This window comes from Mus pahari, chromosome 1, assembly GCF_900095145.1.
Source record: "Mus pahari chromosome 1, PAHARI_EIJ_v1.1, whole genome shotgun sequence".
Classification (NCBI taxonomy): Eukaryota; Metazoa; Chordata; class Mammalia; order Rodentia; family Muridae; genus Mus; species Mus pahari.
The window spans coordinates 113,932,651-113,955,733 of NC_034590.1; the positions used below are offsets into that span (position 1 = coordinate 113,932,651).

General features: G+C 51.0%; 1 protein-coding gene across 3 annotated transcripts in view; it reads right to left on the bottom strand.

Moving 5' to 3' along the window:
- Ano1 (anoctamin 1) overlaps window positions 1-23,083 on the bottom strand; it is a 148,977-nt gene that overhangs the window by 34,545 nt on the left and 91,349 nt on the right. For all 3 annotated transcript variants that reach the window (XM_021191183.2, XM_029543971.1, XM_029543960.1), the window contains 4 exons: window positions 17,273-17,337; window positions 15,839-15,973; window positions 12,302-12,462; window positions 605-687 (listed from right to left, as the gene is read on the bottom strand). In XM_021191183.2, coding sequence (XP_021046842.1) covers window positions 605-687; window positions 12,302-12,462; window positions 15,839-15,973; window positions 17,273-17,337 — 444 coding nt within the window. The remainder of the gene's footprint in view (window positions 1-604; window positions 688-12,301; window positions 12,463-15,838; window positions 15,974-17,272; window positions 17,338-23,083) is intronic.

Sequence of the window (23,083 nt, forward strand, 5' to 3'; positions counted from 1 at the left end):
GAAAGGAAAGGAGATGGCACGGTGCACCAGGCCATGGCCATGCCTCAGCTCCTGCAGGGAACAGCCTCTACATCAAGGCTCTCCTTGATGACCCTAACGAGGGATTCCTGCAGGAGATGGCAGTCGGGGGATTCTGGGTAGGCTTATTGTCCCCGACTCCAGGGCCATCTACCAGTGAGCAACTCCGCTTTGGAGCCCAGCCACGTTTGCACTGAGCCAGTTATTAAAGGTTCTGCCGGGCTTCCCAACCTCCTCTGCTTGTAGACAGGGATGATTTGGATAGAGGACGGAGAGGAAGGTGGCCTGTGGACAGCAGCGACTCCCTGCCCACACCCAACAGCCACAGATGTGATGAGGTCAGCATGGGGAGTCCTGGCCAGCACCCGAGCCCACACTCGTGGGTGTTATGTCTTTGGGAGCATGGAGACAGAAAACACTGGTAGATGGAAAACAGTTGCCCTGGCAACCGAGGAATACCAGAGCAATGAGCAGAGGAGCCACAGGAGCCGCGCCTGGGATCAGGGGCCAGTCAGGACCTGGGGCATCCACGTGAGCCAGAGGAGATGGCAGAGGGGGCCTGGGAAGGACAGACACAGCCACTCACCTCCTCCTCCTCAAAGCCTGTGAGGTCCCATCGATAGTTGAGCCTCATCTGCTTCCGTTTCCAGTGCTCCATGAAAGTGGCAGCTGTAGGGTATTGGGAAACAATCAGGGCCACTGGGAACCCTGGACGATGCAGAACCTGTCTCTTCCATGTCACAGGCTGAGCAAAGGCCAGGGCCATATAAGAAAACAGGTTCAGCCCTCTCACTGGCCCTGCCTGGATATTGCTTTCCCACTTTGCAGATGAGCAAACTGAGGTAGATGTAAGCTTTGGCCAAGGTCCCTCAGCTAGGCAGAGAGGGCTAGACTGGCTAGCCTCTGACCCTGGGTCTGTAGTAATATTGCTCATTGCTTTCAGGGACACTGGGGCACAAGTGTTGGGGGGGGGGTCTTGAGGTCAGAAAAGGTAAGGGTTAGCAAGACTCACACTAGCATTGAGCCCCACAGGCATCCCTTGTATCTGTCTGCAGACTGCACCACTGACCACTGTGTCTTGTGTTCTGTTTGCTTGTTTGCTTGTTTATTGACAGGGTCCTGTGTACCCGAGGCTGGCCTTGAACTTGCTGTGTGGCTCTGACGGTTGGTTTTACTTGTCAACTTGCCACAATCTAGAATCACTTAAGAAAGGAGTCTCAAGCCAGCAACTGTGTAGATCAGACTGGCCTGTGGGTAAGTCTGCAGGGGATTGTTTTGATTGTCAAAGACCCACCCTGATTGTGAGCAGAACCACTTCCTGGGCTGGGCCTTAAAATGTATAAGCAAAGAAGACAAGCTGAGAACAAGCCTTGGGAAAACCCGATTTTCCTGCCTCCACTTCCAGAGTAGACAAGTCTGGACCATCCATCACACCTTAGATCTGTGTTATACTCCTGACAGAATAACCAAATGTTTGAATGCCACCTCTTCTAGGAGATGCAGGTGACACCCCCCCACCCCCACTCCCCACTCCCAGCCCCGCTGCCCATACAAACCCAGTGTCAGAACGCACCAGCCAAAGGCTGGAGAGGTGGTTCAGCAATTAACAGCACTGGCTGCTTTTGTAAAGGGACCCAGGTTCAGTTCGCAGCATCCACATGATGCGTATAACTACCAGTAACTCCAGTTCCAGAGGGATATGTTGCCCTCTTCTGACCTCTGAAAGTACTACACTCAAATGCAACCCATACATACACTTCAGTGTATACACATACATATACATCTTAAAAGAAAACGTATCAGCCAACCCCTCAGAGGATGCTATAGTGCAGGTATAGTTGGAGCATCTTCCAAGACTCAGTGTTGAAGTTTGATCTCCACCGTGAGCTATGAAGACAGTGGAAGCTAATCCCACTGTGCTGTTCAGGGGTGGAGCCTTCAGGAGCCAATTAGCTCAGATAGGTCCCCAGGATGGAGCCTGGCGAATGAGGCCCCAAAGCTCTGTGAGGAAAGGGAGAGAAGTTGCCAAGTTGAGACCCTGTACTACCCTATGATATTGCCAGCACCAAGGCCATCTCCAGGGGTGGGATCTTGACCTCGAACCTCCAGTACCATGAGTCAAAACGAACCTCTTTGCTCTATAAAGTGACTCCATCTCAGACACTTCATTGTTGTATGAAGCAGAAAGGATACAGGACCAACCCCAGACTGCATTTGTTCCTGCCACCTTCCAGGACAATCCCTGTCTATGTGGGAGGCTTTTCTCGGTATCTGGGGCAGGAATAGGGCCTAACTCCTCTGTTCATCCTACACAGTAGGTGCCTGGTCCAGACTTCACTGTCAGATGGGTGATTTATGAGCACACAGCTTGCAAAGGCAGACTCAACAGCTGAATGTTTGCTGTGAATACTGCCCTCAGGAAGTCAGCAGAGGCAAGGGGATAGTCATCAGAGCTTGAGAGTCTCAGGCTGCCACATGCAAGATGCTGTGCTAAGAACCACCATGCCGAGGGCCTCTGTGAGGCCCTGTAGTGACTGGCCAGGGTTGATTTCCCACTGTCTCACAAAGGACAAAAATGAGGCTCACAGGCTGTAAACGGCTTGTCTGATAAGTGGGGACATCAAGACAGAAATAAGATGCCCCATTTGGGAATCCCAGTGGGGGCTTCCAGAAGTCAGAGCCATGAGGATATGGCCACAGTCCCAGGACAAAGGGAGAAGCATCCTAATGCCCTTTCTTACTACTTCAAACTATGCTGGAGAGATAGCTCAGTGGTTAAGAGCACTGGCTGCTCTTTCAGAGGACCCAGGTTCGATTCCCAGCATCCATGTGGTAGCTTACAACCATTTGTAAGTCCAATTCCAGGGCACCTGATGTTCTCTGTGGATACCTGAACATATCTGAAACATGTACAGGCGAAGCATTCACACACACACACACACACACACACACACACAAAAATCTAAATCCTACTTCTAGATGAGACTCAAAGCTGAGGAAGCGGGAAAGCAGAGGACCTGAGTTCAGTTCCCGGCACCCACACAATGCTCACAGCCACCTGTAATCCCTCTTCTGCTTCAAGGGTTCACACATGTACATAACACTCATAAGCTCACATGAGCACACGGCACACATACAAACATATTAATCAAAACAAAACAACTCAAACCAAATGGGCCAACGATGTGAAGAAAGAATTCTCAAAAGGAGACATGCAAACGAGCAACAGGTGTATAGAGGGGCTCTGCCTTGCTCTCGAACAAGGGGACCAAAAACCACACCCACAACAACTCAAACAAAATATAAATTAACAGGAATCAAAACTGAAAACAAAATCCTCCCTCACTACAGTCAGAGCAAGGCTCCCCCCACCCCTGCCAACACAAAGACAAAAGACAAATGTTGGTCAAGTCACAAAGAAAAGGGAACATTTGTTTGCTTATGTCTGGTGGGAGAGGACTACACAATCTCAGCCATTGTTCAAAGCACAGGGGCTTCAGAAACCTCCGGCTACTGGGTGTCTATGCCAGGGCAGTGTCAGCATCACCGGGAAGCACTCATGCATGGGACGGTGCTGTGCAGGGCGGCTGAGATGTAGCACTCAGCATGCATGAGTGGGTGAGTGGGTGCAGGGCACGTGCTGGACACATGCAGCTGTGCCTTAGACACAAGGAGGCGAAACGGACATTTTTATCAACACAGTGGGACCAGAGACCGTGATGAGATGTCCAAATATAGGAATGGAGGCTGAGAAGAGGGAGGTGTTGTCATCAGAGACCGGGGGCAGAGGTGAGCAGAGGCTGGGAGTATGGACAGCTGCAAGGCCAGGAACAGGGCTGGCATTCCACAAGTGGGTGATCGATTACAGTCTTACATCATTGCATTCTGAGAGCTGGAAGTCAGGACTGTGCATGCCTGCCACAGGGCTGTGATGCCCGAGAGGTCTGGAAACCTCAGTGCTGAGCTAAGGACACATCCAAGAATCCTTCCTTCAGGACCTGAGAGGGGGTAACCCCTTCTGTAGAACCCTTCCCTGCCTATGGGGAGGTAACAGGGGACAAGGGGCTTGCTTGGGGAGAAGAAAGACACCCTCGTCCTGGGACATGGCATCATGGCAGAGGCCAAGGTCACCTCCACCTGCCTCTGAAGTCCCTGCCCCTTACAGTGTTAATATAATGGGCTTTATCTCCAAGACAACACACCAAGACCTTAGGCAGTGTTAGATGGCTGGGCACTGCCACTTCCAGTCTCCTGCCCTGCACACCCAGCTCCCTGGCCTGTCGGCTGCAGTCACTCACTGGCAGTAGAGTGCCACACTGCTGTGGAGGTGGGGTAACCTCGTGTCCACTAGCATCAGAGACAGAAGGAAGGATTTGAGAAGAACACAAACCAGAGCACGGAGGGTTGGGAGGTGCCATCTGTGTCACTCGGAACTGATTCTGGCTGACCCTCGGGTCTGTGCTTAGTTACCTCACTGGAATAATGTTGAGGGATGCTAGACCTCCTTAAGGGAAAAGCAGTCATGGTCCTCCTATCTTATATGTCAATCTATTCGATCTCTCTCTCTCTCTCTCTCTCTCTCTCTCTCTCTCTCTCTCTCTCTCTCTCTCTTCCCCTCCTCTTTTATTTACACAGGGTCTCTCTATGCAGCTATGGCTGGCCTGGAACTCACTTATATAGACCAAGCTGGCCTTGACCTCACAGAGTTCCTCCTGCCTCTGCATCCCAAGTGCTGGGATTAAAGGGGTGCACGCTCATGCCATGCTGAACACATCCTTTTTGCTGGAGAAAACAGTGAAGCAGAAGGGTTAAGCAATTTGCCTAAGGTCACAGCAGCTGGTTCTGGAACACTCTTTGCTTGTTTAAAGGGAGGTATGAGGGCTCTAATCTGCTGGGATCCAGGCTGACCAAGACTCAACAACCTTCAACTGTGGTGAGAAAGAAACATTTAATATTAAAGTGGAAATTGCCAGTTTCTTTCATGTGTGCTAGAGGCCAGTGCTGGCACTAGGGCGCTGGAGCTGGGCCTTCTGCGCTTGGCCACAGGCCCCGTGGCACACATCAGCCACTGCTGCTCGGATAATACATCTCACTTTACAGATACAAACTGAGACACAGGTGCACTGAGGCCTCCTCTATAAATGGTGAAACCTGTACCCTGACCCTGTGACAGCAACATGGAGGGGAAAACTTCTTTATCCACACCGGGGCTGAACCATGCATGGAATCCAAAATAGCAAGATCACCACCTTGGCTTGGAGTGCAGAGGCTAGGACAGCACAGAACAGACAGTGAGGAGGAGCCAGGCCAGGGCCGGAACAGCATGGAGCCATAGTCCTGCTTCCTTCCTTAAGCATTTGTTTTGGCTACAGTGTGTTACACAATTGTCTTCACTTGGAGGATCCTGCACTGGGTGGTGAGCGAGTCTCTGGATCTGCCTGGACCAGACCTGGGCGTGAGTTCTGTATGCTCCCAGAAGCCCTCTGGTGGGCCTGCTCTTACCACCCAGCTCTTCTGGACACTTCCTATGTCAGTCAGCACGGCCCAGGGCAGGGAAGGAAATGATGAAACCATTCTACGTGGCCCCGAATATGAAAACGTCTAAAACACTTGTGACAAATCTTTACTTGAGCTCTGGGGATCTGAACTCAGGTCCTCATGTTTGTACGAGTGCTTCTGTTGACCTGGCCACCTCCCTGTCTCCAGACTTTTTGTTGTTTTTTGTTTTTGTTTTTTGTTGTTGTTGTTTTAAAATACTGGCTGAGCTCAGGGCCAGCATGTGATGATGGTATGTGCCATACTTAGCCATGCATTAGCTCCCTGATAGACTTCTGTTCATGTAAATCCTACATTTTTATGTTGTGGTCCCCACTTTCAAAATGATGGTGTAGGAGGTGGGGTCGCTGGGACCCCTGAGGGTAGAATAAGGAGCCCTTACTGAAGGGCCCCCTATTGTGTGAGAAAGGGCACCTAATCCCCAGGAACTGCGGCCCCCACAGGATCTGAATCTGGGATGTCTGGCCTTCAGGCCATGCAAAGAAATGGGGTCTGCTCTCTAGATCACTGCCTGTGATACCAGTATTCCTGTCAGGAGAGATGCTTGCTCAGTCAGGGCTCAGAGCTGGGTTCCCAGGGAGTTCCAGGGCCTGGGACTCTCTGCTGTCTAACCTTCAGTGCAGACAATGGCATCCCTGCATTTTCACATGGGTCACTGGGAACCAATCTACTTGCTACAGAAGTTCAGCTCATGACCCACCACTGGCCTTTTGATCCTAGCCGACGGCTGCATTGTAACTTTCTCCATGTCCCCTTCCAGCTTGAGGTGATGGGGCCCAGTCTGGGACACCACCATCGAATCTCAGGCTCCAATCTGACATGTCATTCAGAAGTCCCTCTAGACCCTGCCACTGGGCAGAAAGCACCGTCCTTTGTTCTGTGCGAAACTGACAAACGATTGAGACCTGTGATTATTCTATAATGTCGGAAAATTGATGGTGGCAAATAGCTAAATGGGCTCAAAGTTGCTCAACGTAACATTTCATTACGAGCTTTGGGATGTCAGACATCGCAGGCAGGAGCCGTCGGAAGCCAAGATTGCTGAGCCCACGCTAGTGAGGCAAAGATTAAAGAGCAGTTTTAAAGATTAAAACAGCAGTTCTGGGGGGACACTGAGCCCCACTCCTCATTGCAGCCAGCGGGGGGGGGTGGTGGTGGTGGTGGTGGGGAACAGTAAGGCAGGCCTGCCATTGTGCAGAGCTGGGAACAGCTGGAGTGCAGGAAAAGAGCTCAATGGAAGGAGGGATTTGGGGAGAACTAATCCTTCCGAGGGTAATGAAAGGGTAATTGATGAGGGATTTGAGATCTCAGCTAAAGGCCCTTGACAGCTCGCAGTGCAAAGGACCCAGGATGGCTTTTCCTGCTTTACTATACTACTTCCCGCAGCTCTCTCCCGTGGGCCCCTTCTTGTTTCTTTCCTTTGGACGTAAGCTTCCTTTCTCTGAAGCAAGGCCTCTTTCTCTCAAATGGGTGGGCGTGGAGCGAGCCAGTACTTGCTTCTCTACTTGATGGACAGGCACACAATGGAGACATGCTGGTGAGACCCCAGCCTCAGAAGAATGAAAGCTTCTAGCTGCTCTTCCTCAGGCCCGGCAGCGCTTTGAAGGGGCAGAGTAACAGGGACTCAGAGAGAGGCTGCTGACAAACTCCCACCATCCTGGCTGGAGCAAAGAAATTCTGAAGAGACTCCTGGGCCCCTCCCTTCTGCCATCAGACTGTTCAAACAATGGAACCCAAGGAATTGGAATTTTCCCAGGAGTCTCACGCTGAGGAAGAGAAAGGCTGAAGCCTGGTGCCAGACAGAGGGGAGCTTGTCCCCCAGAGACCCCACAGAGCTCTGAGAACATGTCAGACCACCTTGCAGGAGAGACTGGAGCTGAGACAGTGAGGGGTCAGTGATGGGCAGGACCACACCCTGACCGGGACTCTGAGCTCTGCGCTCCTCCTGCCCTCTGTTTAAGCCTGAGCCTTGAGTCCGGATCCTGAAGACAGACTTGGGAGTAACGGGTGAACTCTTTGACTCTCATCCCAGTGTGGCCGCACTGAATGAATGACTCTCCTCTCTGATTTACACCGTTACTTAGTGGTGTAACTACCTGGGCCCAGGCTGACTCTGACAGCACCTGGAAAAGTAGATGTTCAATGTTCAATAACAACTGGCTCACTGCCTGCACCACCACGCACAGGCATTTCATGAGAAGCCTCCCATTCCCGGCCTGTGAGCCATGCCGGGCAACCCCTTCCTGTGTGCCCTCATGACTGCTAAGGGCACATATCTGCTTTCCCAGGAGGGCACCTTGCAGGGGCTAGGAGAGCATTTGAATGTCAAGGTATGAACAGAGAGCCCTTGCTTACTCTCAGAGGCAGGCAGGCAGGCAGGCAGACAGGCAGACAGGCAGACAGGCAGACAGGCAGACAGGCAGTCAGGCAGACAGGCAGACAGGCAGACAGGCAGACAGGCAGACAGGCAGACAGGCAGACAGGCAGACAGGCAGGCCGAAGAGCTGCCCTCTGCTTCAGCCTGTGTGATCTCTGGCAAAACACTCAACCTTTCTGGGCTTCAGAACCCTCATTAGAGAATATACCCCAAGATGTCTGCAGGCACAGGACAGCCCACAGATTTAGGGTCCTGGGTGACAACACAGTAGGTCAGACACGGTATCCCTCTAAACTGCACAGTAGCCCTAGAAGTTGCTCTTTGGCAAGCTTCCTGAAGGATCTGAAATAGAAGTCCTACCCTCACTTGGAGGAAAATGGGCAAATGGCCCCTGCCCCCAGAGAACAGGTGTGAGTGTCCTTTCTAGTCATCTTCATTAGGGTGACACCCATACATGGCAGGTGAGTGTATACACACAAATCTATGCTCAAACACACATGTGTATACACACACACACATGCACATGTGCACATAACACACACATGTACACACTCAAGCACATTCAAGTGCACATGCATGTGCATGCCCACAGATACACATGTGCATGCACATGCATGCACACACGCACACTCACACGCACAGGGTCTATTCCTACTACTACATAGCTGCCAGAGGGAAGATGAGGTAATCCTTCAGCTACTATGCAGGTTGCTAGGCCAGTGAGATAGTAAGCAAGCTGGACCAAAGTGACCAATCTGGCCGTGTTTTATGCTTGTACTGGGGCTGGGGGTGTCACTGTGGGGCTGCTCTGGGTGAGCAGGGTGTGCTCCAGCCTGGGGCAGCAGCAAGGGGGGCAGAAATGAGGGGCAGTATGAGAAAGATGGTGTCAGAGGGACAGAGTCTGTACAGCCATGAGAGCACACCCCACCACCACTACTACCGATCCTTATACACTTGAAATGGAAGCAAGAAGAGTAGGAGTTCAAGGTCATCCCTGGCTATAGATCAAGTTCAAAGCTAGTGCCAGCTTCACAGAACCCTATATTGAAAAATTAAAAAAAAATCATAAGTAAGAAAAAAAATCTTTAAAAGGCACCAGGTGCCACCTTCTTTGGGACAGGACACAGAGTAGGGACGCCAGGTCTCGGCAAAGGCAAAATGGATGACCCTGTACACACGGGGGAGTCCACGACAAAGGAGGTGTTACCGACTTCCTGTGACAGGCTTCATTCACTGTTGGTGAACACTTCCCACCCTCAAGGCCAGGCCATGTGGGTGGAACTTCGGTGAGGACCCTTCAAGAGCCTTTAGGGCTGGGGCACAGCTCAGTGATAGAACCCAAGCTTAGCCCCTATGAAGTTGGCTGCAGGAAGCTCCAGTTCCAACCCTAGCACACCCACCAAACAGACAAACAAACTCAAGGTCTGCTGTGGCAGGTCGTGGTTTCCATATCTGGGCTGCAGCCAAGTCGCTGTCTCTGGAGAGCTCAGAAATGATTTAGCTCAAATGAAGTGTGGGGTCACACAAACACCTCCCCTCCAGCGGAGGCCTCCTTCCTCCTAGAGGAGCCTCACCCTAGAGGCTGCTGCTCAAGCTCTGAGGGAGGCTGAGGTTCCAGAGGCTCCTTCCTCTCCCACCTTTCCTCCTAGAATTCTCTAGGGAGAGACTTCATGGTCAGACACAACCTCGAGGCAGATCCTCCCAAGGTGGGCAGCGGTGCACCCTGGGAAATGTGGTGAACCCAAGTACCCCGAGGAGCTGATGTCCATCTCAGAGAATGCTCCAGCCACTGTCCTCCACTACAGTTGAGTCCCTCCTGACCAATCACTGCAGAACTTACTCTGTCATTTATGGCGTCTGACTCAGTGTAAGGCAGGAAAACATCTATGACATGGTGACCCAGAGTGTTGGCTTCTGATTCCTCCTAGCAAGAACATGAAGTTCTTTACAGCACGTCCCTGCTGACCTCTCTAACATCCCCTGACACACTCCCACCCATTCCTGCAGCAGCAGGCTCCTTCAGTGTCCTGCACCTCACCCCCAGGTCCTTTGCACATGCTGTTTCCTCGGAATCCTAGTTGTTAAGACTTAAGAGCACTGAACCCCACTGGGCTTGCTTCTTGTGATTTCTGAGGTGGTGAATACTTGGCAGCACCCTTTACACACTGACTGGTAAGTCTCTTTAGAGACTCTGTCAGCCCTAGGACCTCAATGATCACCTTGTTGTTGCCTCCAAAGTTCTGAGGTTGCAGGTACAAAACAGTCACATTTTAAAAAACAAACAAAACAAAACAAAACAAAAACAGGGACACTAGGGATTTGAACTCAGATCCTCAAGCTTGCACAACAGGAGTTCTTATCTACTGAGCTGTCTCCCAAATCCCACTCTGTGGGCACTTTCATAGGCATTTTCTTAACCCCACCCCCAACGCAATAGTCCAGTGTGTTCAGTGGAAGTAACCATTCATAAAAGGTGTGGAACATGGGCTGAGACTGTGCCCACGGCCTGCCTCCTCTCACCACATTCCCAGCTTAGAGCTCAGAGTCCCAGTGAATACACTGGGCTGTCCAGTGGCTTAAGACGCGGCACTGAATAATCTGCTAGGCCCACCACTGGGACTTTCACCCACTGCATGTCTTCGCTGCTGTCTGCACGCCTGCCTCCCAACCATGTAGCTCGGTCCGACTCTAAGTTGCTGCTGCAGGACGTTGGGCCCTTCAGACAGAGGGGAGACTGTGGGCTGCATGAGATCCAGGTGAACAGGAGGTTCTAGTGCATCTTTGGCAGCGTTTCCCTGTTAGTAAGGTGCTTGTCTGACCAGCACAGACTAAGACCACATAGGCTGGGAAGGGGCCCAGAATTACCCCTTGGTCTACTATGGCGTCCCACAGCCAAGAGTGTTCAAGGCTGTCCTGGCCTTTGTTCCTGCCCTGCAACCCGTCAGCCAGTTGAGTCCAGAGGTGGTAAAGCAGGCCCTCTCTGACTCAAATGCTACCTATAAGGTTATCATAGCTCAGTTCACCAGCTTTCCACCTCTTCTAGTCAGCCTCTCCTAAGTGGCCCTGCCATTCTCTTCCGTGCCATTTCCTCTCAGCTGGGAGCCCTGGAGGGGCATGCTCAGAGCCTGCAGCCAATGTGGGAACCAGCTGCCCTTGTGTGACTCCTGTATCCCCTGCTGGTAAGGCTGTGCAAAGTCCTGTTTGCAAAGAAGGGAGGGATCTGCCTCATTTGCTATCAGAATCATCTATGGAAGGCCTGGGAGCTGGCTGGGGGTAAAGATTTTGCTGTGTAAGCATGAGGACCTGCATTCAACCCCTGCAATCCATAGGAAAAGCTGGGTGTTGGGGTATGTACTTGTAATCTCAGTGCTGGAGAGACAGAGACAGGAGGATCCCCAGAGTTCGCAAGACTAGCTGGTCCAGCATTCCTTGGTGAGTTCCAGATCAGTAGAAGACACCAGTAAAAAACACAAGGTAGGGCTGGTGAGATGGCTTTTTGGGCAAAGGTACTTGTTGCCAAACCTGACAATCCAAGGAACCCTTGGGACACATGTGGTGGAAGGAGAGAACCAATGTCTGAATATTGTCCTCTGACCTCTACACATGTGCGGTGGCTCATGTGCACCTCTCTACATGCATACAAGACAAATATGAGTAAATGTAATACAGAGTCAGACAAAACCCCCACAAGGACAGTGGACAAGGACAGTGGCCAGCTAAAGATCAATGTGTGAGGTTGTCCTCTGCCTTCCACATACATGTGAACACATGTGCACCAACACACACACCACCACCACCACCACCACCACCACCACCACCACCACCACCACCACTACTACCATCACCACCATCACCAACATCACCACCTCCTCCTCCTCCTGCTCCTCTTCCTCCTCCTGCTCCTCTTCCTCCTCCTGCTCCTCTTCCTCCTCCTCCTCTTAGCCTTGCTTGTCTTCAAAGCTGAAGTCTGGGCCCCAGACTGTGATAGCTGGGGTTAGAGTCTCTGTAGGGAACAGCTAGTTGTCCCTAACTCTGATCAGGCTCAGGCTTGAGGACTGTAGTTTAATTTTGCCATTGCTATTCAGAGCTGGGTGACCTCAGACAACTTGTGACCCTCTGGATGACAAGCCACAGCAGGATTTCTCAAAGCCTGGACTATATTGACACCTTTCAGCCAGGTTAGAAGATCCATGCTCATCTGGGATTCTGTGCAGACATGTGGCCATCAGGTACACTACGTGACCCACCTTCACACACAATACACAGACCCGTGGACCATTGGGATCAGAGTCAGAAAAGTGTGTTCCTGTCCCTACAATGTGGGTGACCCGGGCTGAAGGTTCCACTTACCCCAGAGGGCCATAAACACAGAGAAGAAGACGGTGGCAGGGTTGTCAAAAAGGTGACTGGCACGGGCTGTGGCACAGGCTGAGCTCATCTTCCAGTAGCTGCAGGTCTTGTCACACAGAGGACACATGGTGATATTGTATCTCTGGTCACACATCTCCATGCTGTAAGACAGAGGTGGCCTCAGGTTCCCAAGTGGTCTCAAGTCCTCAAGTCCCAGTCTACTTTCCAGGGTCAATGGAGGGCGTCCCAGGCAGGCATAGGTATATTGGCTAGCTGTGGCCACTCTATCCCTTGACAACCCTCTCTACTCCCTGTCACATGCTTTACAGGCATGTGACCCATGTCTGACCATGAGTTTCAGGGCCCTAGTCTCCATTCAAGATCCTTGACTTAGGTTTGGGGGGAAGGTTTGGGGGGAAGGGTCCTGGGCCCTGGATTGTCACCTTGAACACATTGATAGAGCCAGCTTTGGAAACACACACTCGTGTCCACATTTCTCTTGGGGCAGAAAGAGGCATCAGAGTGTCCTCTCTGGAGTGAGCCTTGGACGGTTACCTTAGGTGATGACTGGGGTCAACACTCCTGATACCTGTACAGCACAGGACCCCCAGGTGGCCTCCCTATCGTCCCTAGGACCTATCAAAGATGTTCTTTCTATGGTCAGGCTCAGAAACCCAAGGGAGGGATGGGGTGAACTGCAGCCAGGAGGCCCTCACTGTGGCCAGACCTATGCTGAGTGACTGTCTGGTGACACTGGGCATCATGCCATGACCCTTGCAGGTCACACTGGACAGCTAAAAAGGTGGAGAAAGGGTACCCAGCATTTCTCTCTTTGGGTGGCTAGACCCAAAGGAGCATGCCCCAGGTCCCCAAGCACCCTGAGGGGCTCACTTGGGAAACAGGGGAGGCTCCAGGTCCTGATCAGCGAAGCACACAGGCTCAGCTTGGTTCTGAGGCAGTGCCTCGGTAGCTGAGGAGCTTGGAGGCCAAGGAACTGGAGCCCTTCCTTGCTCATGCTAATACATCCTGAAGTTTACAATCTTCAGCTGAAGAGTGGGGTTGGGGGTAGTGGTGGGGGGTGGTGTTAATCACTAATCTGGAGGTGTCCCCTGACCTGGACTGGCACTGGGAGGCTATCATACTACAATCCTAGTTTCATAGATAGGAGCAGGATCCCAGAGGAAAAAAACGTAAATTCCTTAGGTCCATACAGCCAGCATGGTGGGAATTAGAGCCCAATCTTGGAACGAGAGCCCCGGGCTTGGAATGGCTCTTGGGGTCACTGGCCCTGCTGAGCTCAGGTTTCTAGGCTGTGCTACACTGCCCTGTGCTCCGTGACCATTCTCCAGTCCATAGCTTCAGGCTCCAGTGTCTGTGGAAAATGAGGAGAGGGACCAGAATACTGCCCTCTAGCCACAGCCTACCCCCAACTTTCCTTCCTTCAAACTTGGACGAGACCCTGATCTATAAATAGATGCTCAGGCTGGAGCGATCATTCCCAGGGGGCAGATGGCCATCCGGGAGAAAGCTGAAGTGAGTTTTTGCTTTTTGCTTTGTTTTTCAGATTTCTGGATCCACATGAACTTGTGCACATATTTGTGCTGGCTCTTTGGGAACCCCCTCTGAGCCTAAGGCGGAGAACGCCAGCTCCATTCTCTTTTTTTGAGCATCAAGGAAGCTGGTCATTCACAACGGATGTGAAGACAAGGACACGGGATAACGGCCACCAAGACAGTGGTTTTGGGGTATCTGGGGAGATGTGATATACGCATGCACATGTGGGAGAGAGGAGGGCACCCAGAGGAGAGGGAGGAGACATATGCTATGGAGCCTGAGGTTCTGAGTTCAAGTCTCAGCTCTGACATGTGTGTGCAGTCTTGGGAAGGGTGCTGAGTCCTATGGGTGCTCAGCTTCCCAATCTTCTTAGATGAACTGAGTGTAAGAGCACAATGCTGTTGGATTGCTGGGAAGGTGAAGTGACATGGACCAGCATGCGTGTGACCTTTTCAGGGGCCAGTACAACCCGGCTCTAATGTGGCCACTGCTGTCACCAGCCTCCTGGGGCCTTAAATTAGCACATTACCAGATGCCGAGGATCTGGATCTTCGAGGCCCACTTCTCTTTTCAAACTGAGACCGATGAGTAGACAGGATGATCCCAGTTGTGACCAGTCTGGTTTGAGCCCCTCACCCTAGGAACTGGTGGGTAGGAGGCTATTCCTGCTGGTTCAGCTGTGTCCCAGGGCCATGCTGTCTGCTTGGCTCAAGACTGGGGAAGGCTAGCGGGCCTGAGGCTGGCCTTAGGCACAGGGAGGGCAAGGCCCAGTTCTACTCCCTGCCTGCCTGCCTGCCTATGTGTCTCTGTGGCTTTAAGCGGTCTTCCTTGCCAGCCGCAGCTTCCAATACAAATGCCAGCAGCGAACAAACAGCCTTTTTTTCTGGGGGCTTTAAGCTCAGCCCAAATCAAGAAACACAGCCTGAAGGTCCAGTACTCAGAGAGGACTGGTGGGGCAGGGTACACGGGGTAGTTGTCACTGGCCATCCCTTCCCTGTGACCTCAGTCTGATCTGACAGACGCCAAGGGGGACTACATGCCTCTGGCTGCCATGCAAGATCAACTGGGGCAGAGGCCAAGGTTGGACAGGCCTGGGCATTGTCTGTGCCCCTAGATGATTACTGTTTGCCTTTCTGACCATGTGATTTAAGGAGGCTGAGCTGCCAGAGTGAAAAAACTTCAGTGCCTCCTCTAGGGAGTCCACACCCTGAGCGAGCAGAGCCCCCTCTACTCAAGGACCTTATGGAAATACCCCCACGCCACTTCCTGCTTCTCACAAGCTTTAGCTCTGGCACACACCAAGTCTCAGCCATTTTTCATCTTTCCCATCAGCAAATCCCAGCATGCACTGCATTATCTTTTCAATACAAATCCTTGAGTTATCCATGCAGACACAGAAACAAGCTTTCTTTTGCTTGGGACTGAGAGAACTGGGGAGGGAGGGAATCCTGGTGAGTGGAATAGTAGATGCCTTATTTACATATTAAAACATGGGAGGGGCTGAGAGATGGCTCAGTGGTTAAGAGTACTGGCTGATCTTCTGGAGTCCCAGCCCCATATGGTAGCTCACAACTTTCTGTAACTCCAGCTCCAGGGGGATCTGTGGCTCTCTTCTGGTCTCTGTGGGTATTGCACACACATGGTACACACATAGACATGCAGACAAAACATTCATATACATAAAATTAAAGCAGCACACAGGAAAATTGGCTAGATATAGTTTTTTGTTTGTTTGTTTGTTTGTTTGTTTGTTTGTTTTGTTTTTTGGCCTGACAAGATCCCACCTCTTCCCCAGCTGACAGAAACCGAGTTCTCTACTGTCTGGAAATAGTGTTTATAATGCAACCTGCAGCCCCATGCCAGAGCGGCACAGTTCTGAGAAGGTCCTGCAGCTGCCTATGGGGTCGAGCCAGCTCCGATCCCCTGTGTGACCTCAGGACACAGGTTCCCCTCGGCATCACAGAGCCCAGGATCGCTGCCTACCTGGGGATGTTTTCGTCCATGGTGGCACATCCGTAGAGAAAGACAATGACACCCACGATGGAGGCAGGGATGAGCATCTGAGTATAGGCTCCAAGCCAGGCAAAGTACAGGCCAACCTTCTCGCCAAAGTATTTCCTATGCCAAGAAACAAAGGGTGACACTCACACCCTAGACCAAGGGACACACCATGTGCCCCACCCCCAGGAACAACCCAGCTGGGCCACTGTTTTTCCTGCGAGTTGGAGTGTGAGGCTCTAGAACACCCCATCAGGCTTGGCTTTTGTCTCGTCTCTGTTCCTCCTTACCTATTTTCTTTCTTTTTTGTTTCAGTAATAAATTTGAACCAAGGGCCTCACACATGCTAGGCCAGTGCTCTCCCACCAAACCATAACCCTGAACATATTTATATTCTCTCTTTCTCTCTCCCCTCCCTCCATCCCTCCCCTGCTCTTCCCCACTCCTCTCATAGCACAGGCTAGCCCCAAGTTCATTATATAGCTGAGGAGGACCTTGAATTTGTGATTCTCTCTTCAGTTTCTAAGTACTGGGATTACAGGTAGGCATTGCTATGCCTGGCTTACACCATGCTGAGCATGGAGCCTAGGGCATAGGCATGCCAGGCAGGCATTCTACAGCTGAGCTGAATCTTCAGCCTCTTTTGGGGACTGGGTTTTTCTCTATAGTGCAGCTGGCTTTGACCTCACTATATAGCCCAGGTTGACCTTAAACTCCCATTCTTCCTGCCTCAGCCTCCCAAGTACTGGGATTGTTTATGTGCCCCAGGTTGGACTTTGTCACTCCTCCCTGCCCTAGGGACGGGTGCACTTCTGTTTGCGAAGCCCTCAATGGTGGTCCAGGTGTGTCCCCATGGTTGTGGGTTCCATCCCAAGCCCCATTCAGTGTAAGCAACATATGAAACTTGGTCAGTGACATCAAACAAACCCTCCCACCCCCACAGAGTATGTTAGTCCTCCCTGGCTGACATGAACTGTCACCATTCACACCCTCATCCACAAGCCCCCACGGAACTCGAAGCCCAACTGGCTGCCCAACCTATTGGCCTCTCAGGCTGTCCTGCAGCTCCTCTCAAACTTTGTTACAAATTCTCACACACTGAGCCAGATGCTCCTTCCTCTCAACACCCAAAGCAGGTGATCTCAGCAGCCGCCTTGGTGATAGGGCTGAGGAGAACTCAAAGAGAGTCAGTGGCCATGGTCAAATGCTAGCCATCCAGCAGACATAACTAGGCAGTGTCACAAATCCTACTTAAGCTGCCTTGCTCCAGGGAGACTCGATGGCCCACTAGCCTCTGAATTGAAGCAGATGGCTGAATATTTGGAGCAGTTGACAAGCCCAGAGACTTTAGAATCCTGACACAGCCTTGAGTCTTGCTTCACATAGACACTGGCTAAGGGGCCAGGTACCCCCGCTTACCTGACCAGATCAATGGGCTGGTATTTGTAGAAGACTCCATAGCTTGCCCATTCCTCATACAGGAGCTGGAGAGGAAGGAATGGGGGGAAAGTTGGTGGAGAGCTCTCTCTCTCTCCTTCCCTCCCTCCCTCACCTCCCTCTCTCTCTCCCTTTCTCTCTCTCCAGCTGCAGGGTAGAGTAGCCCAAATCCCAGAACAGCTGTCTGTGTACTGTCATTGTGTAGCTGCCATTGTGCCCTAGAAGAGCGTCTGGGTTTCAGTTATCCACACCATCATTCATTCATTCATTCATTCACTTACTCATTCATTTAACAAATGCTTAGGGAATGCCAGGGAGGGGGCTGGCATTATGGATTCAGGTGGGGGTGGGAAAGATGTTTCTAGAAGGTTACAGAATCTCAGCTTTTCATGACTGGATTGGGAATTCACCTACAACAACTGACAAGAGATCACTTGGGTCAGATACCAAATTGTTCATTATCTAAAGTGTGTCAAACCATCGGGGTTCAAACAGAGACACATGGATGGGAAACCTGGAAGAGAATCTCCTGACGTACAGAGATAGCACAAGATTCATCTCCAGAGACAGGCTGGAGGATTAACTCCTGTTGTGAAAGAAAAGAAACCAGGGCACGCCAGCATGCAAAGGTGCTTGCCATCATGCTTGGTAACCTGAAGTCAGTCTCTAGGACATGGTACAAGAGAACTGACTCCTTCAGTTGGTCCTCTGGCCTCAACACGTGTTCTTTCTCTGTCTCCATCTCTCCCCTCCCTCTCTCTAGCTGCACAGTCTCTCATGATGGGACAGAGTGGCCCAAACCCCACACATCTCTCTGTGTACTGTCACTGCTACTGTGCACAGACTGGGTGCAAACGGGGCCCAGAGAATCTCCTTGGCACATACCCTTCATGCCTAGCCTGGCAAGGAATTACCAGGCAATGGGCTGTGTCCCCACTTCCCAAGGGGGTCCCTCCCATGTCAGAGCTTCTCTGCCAAATTTCATGGGACAGGATTGTCTGGTCCTCAGAATAGTAACGGAGAGGAGACTAGGTAGGGATGGCTGTGTGGACTCCCATGGTCCTTGTCTCTTCTCTTACTCTGTCGCTTGTCATGTATCTTCTTTCTTTAATATTCAACTATATTTATGTATGTAAATTATATGCCTCTGGCTCCCTCCCTGGCCCCACCATGTGTGTGTGTATATGTGTGTGTGTTGCCGTGCCTAGGTATGTGTAAGGCCAGACGGCAGCCTTGGGTGTCATCCTTAGAAAGGCCATCCAGCTCTTTTGATCTCCCATTAGTCTAGAGCTCATCAGTTAGACTGGCTGTCCACAGCACCTCAGGGCCCTCCTGTTTCTCTTTGCAAGCTGCCATGTTGACTTATTTTCCACACAGGTTCTGAGGATTGAATTCAGGTCCTTGTGCTTCTGAGAGAACCACTTTAGCAACCAAACTTTTTCCTGAGCCCCTTAACATTCAAATTTTAAAATGAGGGTGGGGGTGGGTCTCTGTACTCAGGTTTTATAAATCCATGAAAACATCATCCCAGATACTCTTAGGGACTGGACATGTGGACTCCCTGCACATGTACAGCCCTGAGTCTCATGTGGGTACAAGGAGCTGGGACCTTTTAAGAGGAAATCTGGGTTACCTGAGGTCGCATAGTTGGGGCCCTGACTCCAGACATCTTTGATGGAGCAGAGCAGTTGCTATCTGCAGGTAGGAACTCAGCTAGTCATCTTATTGGCTATCTGAATGCCCCTGTTGGTTCCGTCTCCCATAAGCAGCTGTGGTTCCCACGCTGCCTGGGATGGTCTCAACTCAAAAGGTCCAGGGTAGAGGGGGATGATTGATTCATGTGACTCTTTAAAGATGAAAGACAGGCAGGGCAGCATGATCTCCACTTGGGGGTTCCTTCTTTGCCTGCCTACCTGCCTATCTATCTATCTATCTATTATCTATCCATCATCTGTCTGTCCTCTTTTTTTTTTTTTTGTTCTTTTTTTTTTTCTTTGTTTCTCATCTGTCCTCTTTTTAAGACAGTACTAGAGGCTGTCCATGACTTTGCTGTGTAGCTGAGGATGACCTTGAACTCTTGGTCTTTCTGCCTTTAACTCCTGGATACTAATTAGGATTGCAGGTGTAGCTACCACGCCTGTTTATGCAGTACTTGGGAATGAACCCAGGGCCTTGTGCAGGCTTGGCAAGCACTCTACCAACGGAGCTGCATGCCCAGCCCCTTCCTGACACTCCTTCTGCAGCTCTGTGAATTAACAATTGTGTGTTTCATTAACAGGCAGTCCACATACCTCCAGGAAGCAGGGTAGAAAGCAAGGGAGAGCCAGAGGCAATTGTGAGGAGTAGAGAGTCCTGCTGGAGGCTGGGACTTGTCTGCCAGTTCCTTACCAGCATGACTGTCTCTGGCCCTAAAGTCCCAGATTGGGCTCACACAGGATGAACACCACAACATTCTCAGAGAGGCTTCCCAGTAGGAACTGGAGAGGAAGTGTCACCATGCCTGAGCCAGGGCAGATTCAGGGAGCCCTAGGCAGTCATGCTTCTGTCTCTCCTTTGCTCCAAAGGCTAGCTAAGGGGCACTCTTTCCTCTTGGGTCACTGTGGGAGCCTGGCTCATGTGTGTCATGATGACCTGCACAGGCTGTACAGACGTGGGAGAAGGCTACAGTTTTATCTGGAGAGCAATGCAGGCCAGCAGCAAACCTTGAGGAATCAGTACGAACCCCATGGCAGGTGAGCAGCCTCTAGCTCACCTGTGCTGCACACTGCTCTGTACCATAACCTGATGGCAGCAGGAGCCAGGGGATGCTCATGAGAGAAGGCAGGAGACCAGGGAAAGAGACTTGGGGTAGGAGGGGACGGGCAAAGGGAGAGGCAGGAAGATGCAGCTGAGAGGAGAAGGGAGGGAGGGAGGGAGGGAAGGAAGCATGGGGGTGAGAGACAGAAAGAGGGAGCGGGAAGGGGAAGGAAAGCAGAGAGAAGATGGGAAAGGGGAGGGAGGGAGGCAGACAGATGGGTGAGAATTTACAAGCTTCTTGGAAATAAAGTTTTTTTTTTTTTTTTTTTTTTTTTTTTTTTTTTTTTTTAAATCCTTCTGGAGAATTGAACTTCATGTAACCACTGTCAGGGGGTCTGGCAGGCCTGTGTGGCCTCTGCAGGCTCATCATCATCCTGACAGAGGTTGGCAGACACCACTGCATTTTCTCCATGAGTACCACACTGTGAACTCTTCCTGCTCTGAGGTAACCTCCCTCACCCTGTGCAGCCAAGCAAGCGGCTCACAGGGAGATTCACTTGCCCTTGGGAGTAGCCTGGAGGCCTCCTTAGCCTCAGTCAGAACAGGAGGAGTAGGGCTTAGGGTGGGCGGGCCATGAACTGCAGCAGACATGGTCAGGCTAGGAACCATCTTTGCTAACTGCTCAATAGATGAATAACAGAGTTCGGACTCATTTTCCACATTATTGTGGCTCAGTCCAGGACAAAGACGGGGCAGACTCGCTCAAGCCACATCTCTACATCTTTCACGATGACAGAACTCCTTCCTTAGAGGTCTGGTTGACCCTTTATCTGTGGGACTCTCACTGGCCTTGGAAGGATCCAGCAACTGGACGTGTATGTGTACGTGTATATATCCATATACTTGACTCAGGTATATGTTCTAGGTTTGATTAGCAGTTGCCTTGGTGTAGATCAGAAGTTGCCTGTGGCCCTGGGGGGGGGGGGAGGTTGGCTAGAAGCCCCAGTGACTATGATCCAGGCAGCAAGTCTGTGCTGAGCCATGCTCACACCCACCTCTGGCAGAAACCTCACTGCCACACTGCTCAGCTCAGGAAAATGTCCTTGCTACACTTTGTTTCTTTGGTCCTCTCAGGTACCTGGGGTCAGGTTCTGGGGGTTCCCATTCACCCATTCATCTAACAATCCATCTTTATACCCATATATCCACCCACCCATCCATCATCCACCTATTTATCCACAGATATAATGGGAATAGCAAAGAAGAAGCCATAGATTTTGTCACAGAAAAGGGAAGTTTTTCATTCAAACCAGGACACTTTAAAATGGAGCCATCATGGGAGAACAGAGGTTCTATGATAGGATCAAAATACTTACTGTAGCTTTCTCCTCTTCCTTCCATCTATCATATCTACTCACTGACTCACTCATCAACTCACCATCCACCCTTCCTTCCATTCATGCATCTGTCCATCTATCCATCTATCTATCCACCTATCCACCTATCCATCCATCCATCCATCCATCCATCCACTCATCCATCCATCCATCTACTACTCATCCATCCATCTATCCATCCATCCATCCATCCATCCATCCATCCATCCATCCATCCACTCATCCATCCACCTATCCATCCATGCATTCATGAATCCATCCATCCATCCATCCACCCCTTTCTCTCCACCTACTTACTCATCATCTATCCATCCTTATATTCAACTATGTATCCACTCATTCATTCATTCACTCACTCATCTATCTGTCCACCCACTCACCATCTATCCATCTACTCATTCAACTATCCTTAGGTATACACATCACTCTACTTATCTATCCATGCATTCACCTATCCACCTACCCACCCACTCATCTATCTATCCAACTTATGACTGCCACCCATTTAACTATCTTTTATTTTTATTTTTATTTTGGCCAGGCCTTGTACTCTTTGCTGGGACATAAAATTCACTGGAGTGTGGAGTGTTCCCAGCAGAGTTAATAGCTGGGTCTGCACAACCTGGAGCTGTGTGGCTGGACCTGGTATTCAGCAGAGCCAGGAAGTTGTCTGGATAAGTAATAGCTATTCCTGACATGATGTGACTGTCAGCTCCAGCATGATGACTGGTATGGATGAAGCTCTGAGGAGAGTAGGGGCCTATGATGGTGGAGACAGAATGAGGTGGCTGCTGTTCATGAAAGAAGGACCTCAGCCAAGAGGTCCACAAAGAGTGAGGGGGTGGACTCTGAGCCCAGAGCTTGCTAGGACACGGGGTAGACCATGCTTCTCCAGCAGGACTGGATAAGGGAGTTCAGCGGGTCATGGGGTCTCAGATGAATGCCAGATGGGACACTAAAAATAACCAAATATGTCATTTTTATGCTAAATCAGATAGAATCTTCAGTTAGATTCCCAGGCAGGCAAGTTGCATCAAGTACTAACCATTTAAAAACAAGCCTGGGGCTGGAGGAGTCTGAGAGAGAAGGACAAGCTACCCAGAGGTCCCTAGGCCTGGGACATGGGGACAAGGCCTCTATTGTAAGCCTCATAAGGGTGCACCCTGCATACCACTTGCAGGGGGACATGGGAGAAGAAGAGGTCCAGGGAGGGCTCTCTCTCCACGAGGGAGGCCTGGGTTTGGTTAATTGACAGGATTGCTTGGATGTAACTGTGGAAGTCTAGCAAGGGGTAGGGGCATTCCTGAGTGTGTAACCAGCAGCTGGGGGGAGACACTCACACAGGGGCAGCAGCTTCTTGGGGGTCTCCTGTGCAGAGCAAGGATTCTGACTGCTGGAGAAATGAGGAAGGCCAGCAAAGAATAACACATAGTTTCCCGAGTCCCACTGAACTGCTCAGTAACTTCTCTATTCAAAAGGGCTCCAGGTAAGTTTGAACACCATGAAACCAGTTCCCCAGGGTGTGTGGAAACTGTGGCTCTCTGGGCAAATAGCCACAGTGAGTTCATGTATACTGATCCTAGAGCAGGTAGAATGAGGCCAGGTACCCTCAACAACAATGGGAGCCAGGAACATGATGCAGGGTGACCCCTTAAAACCG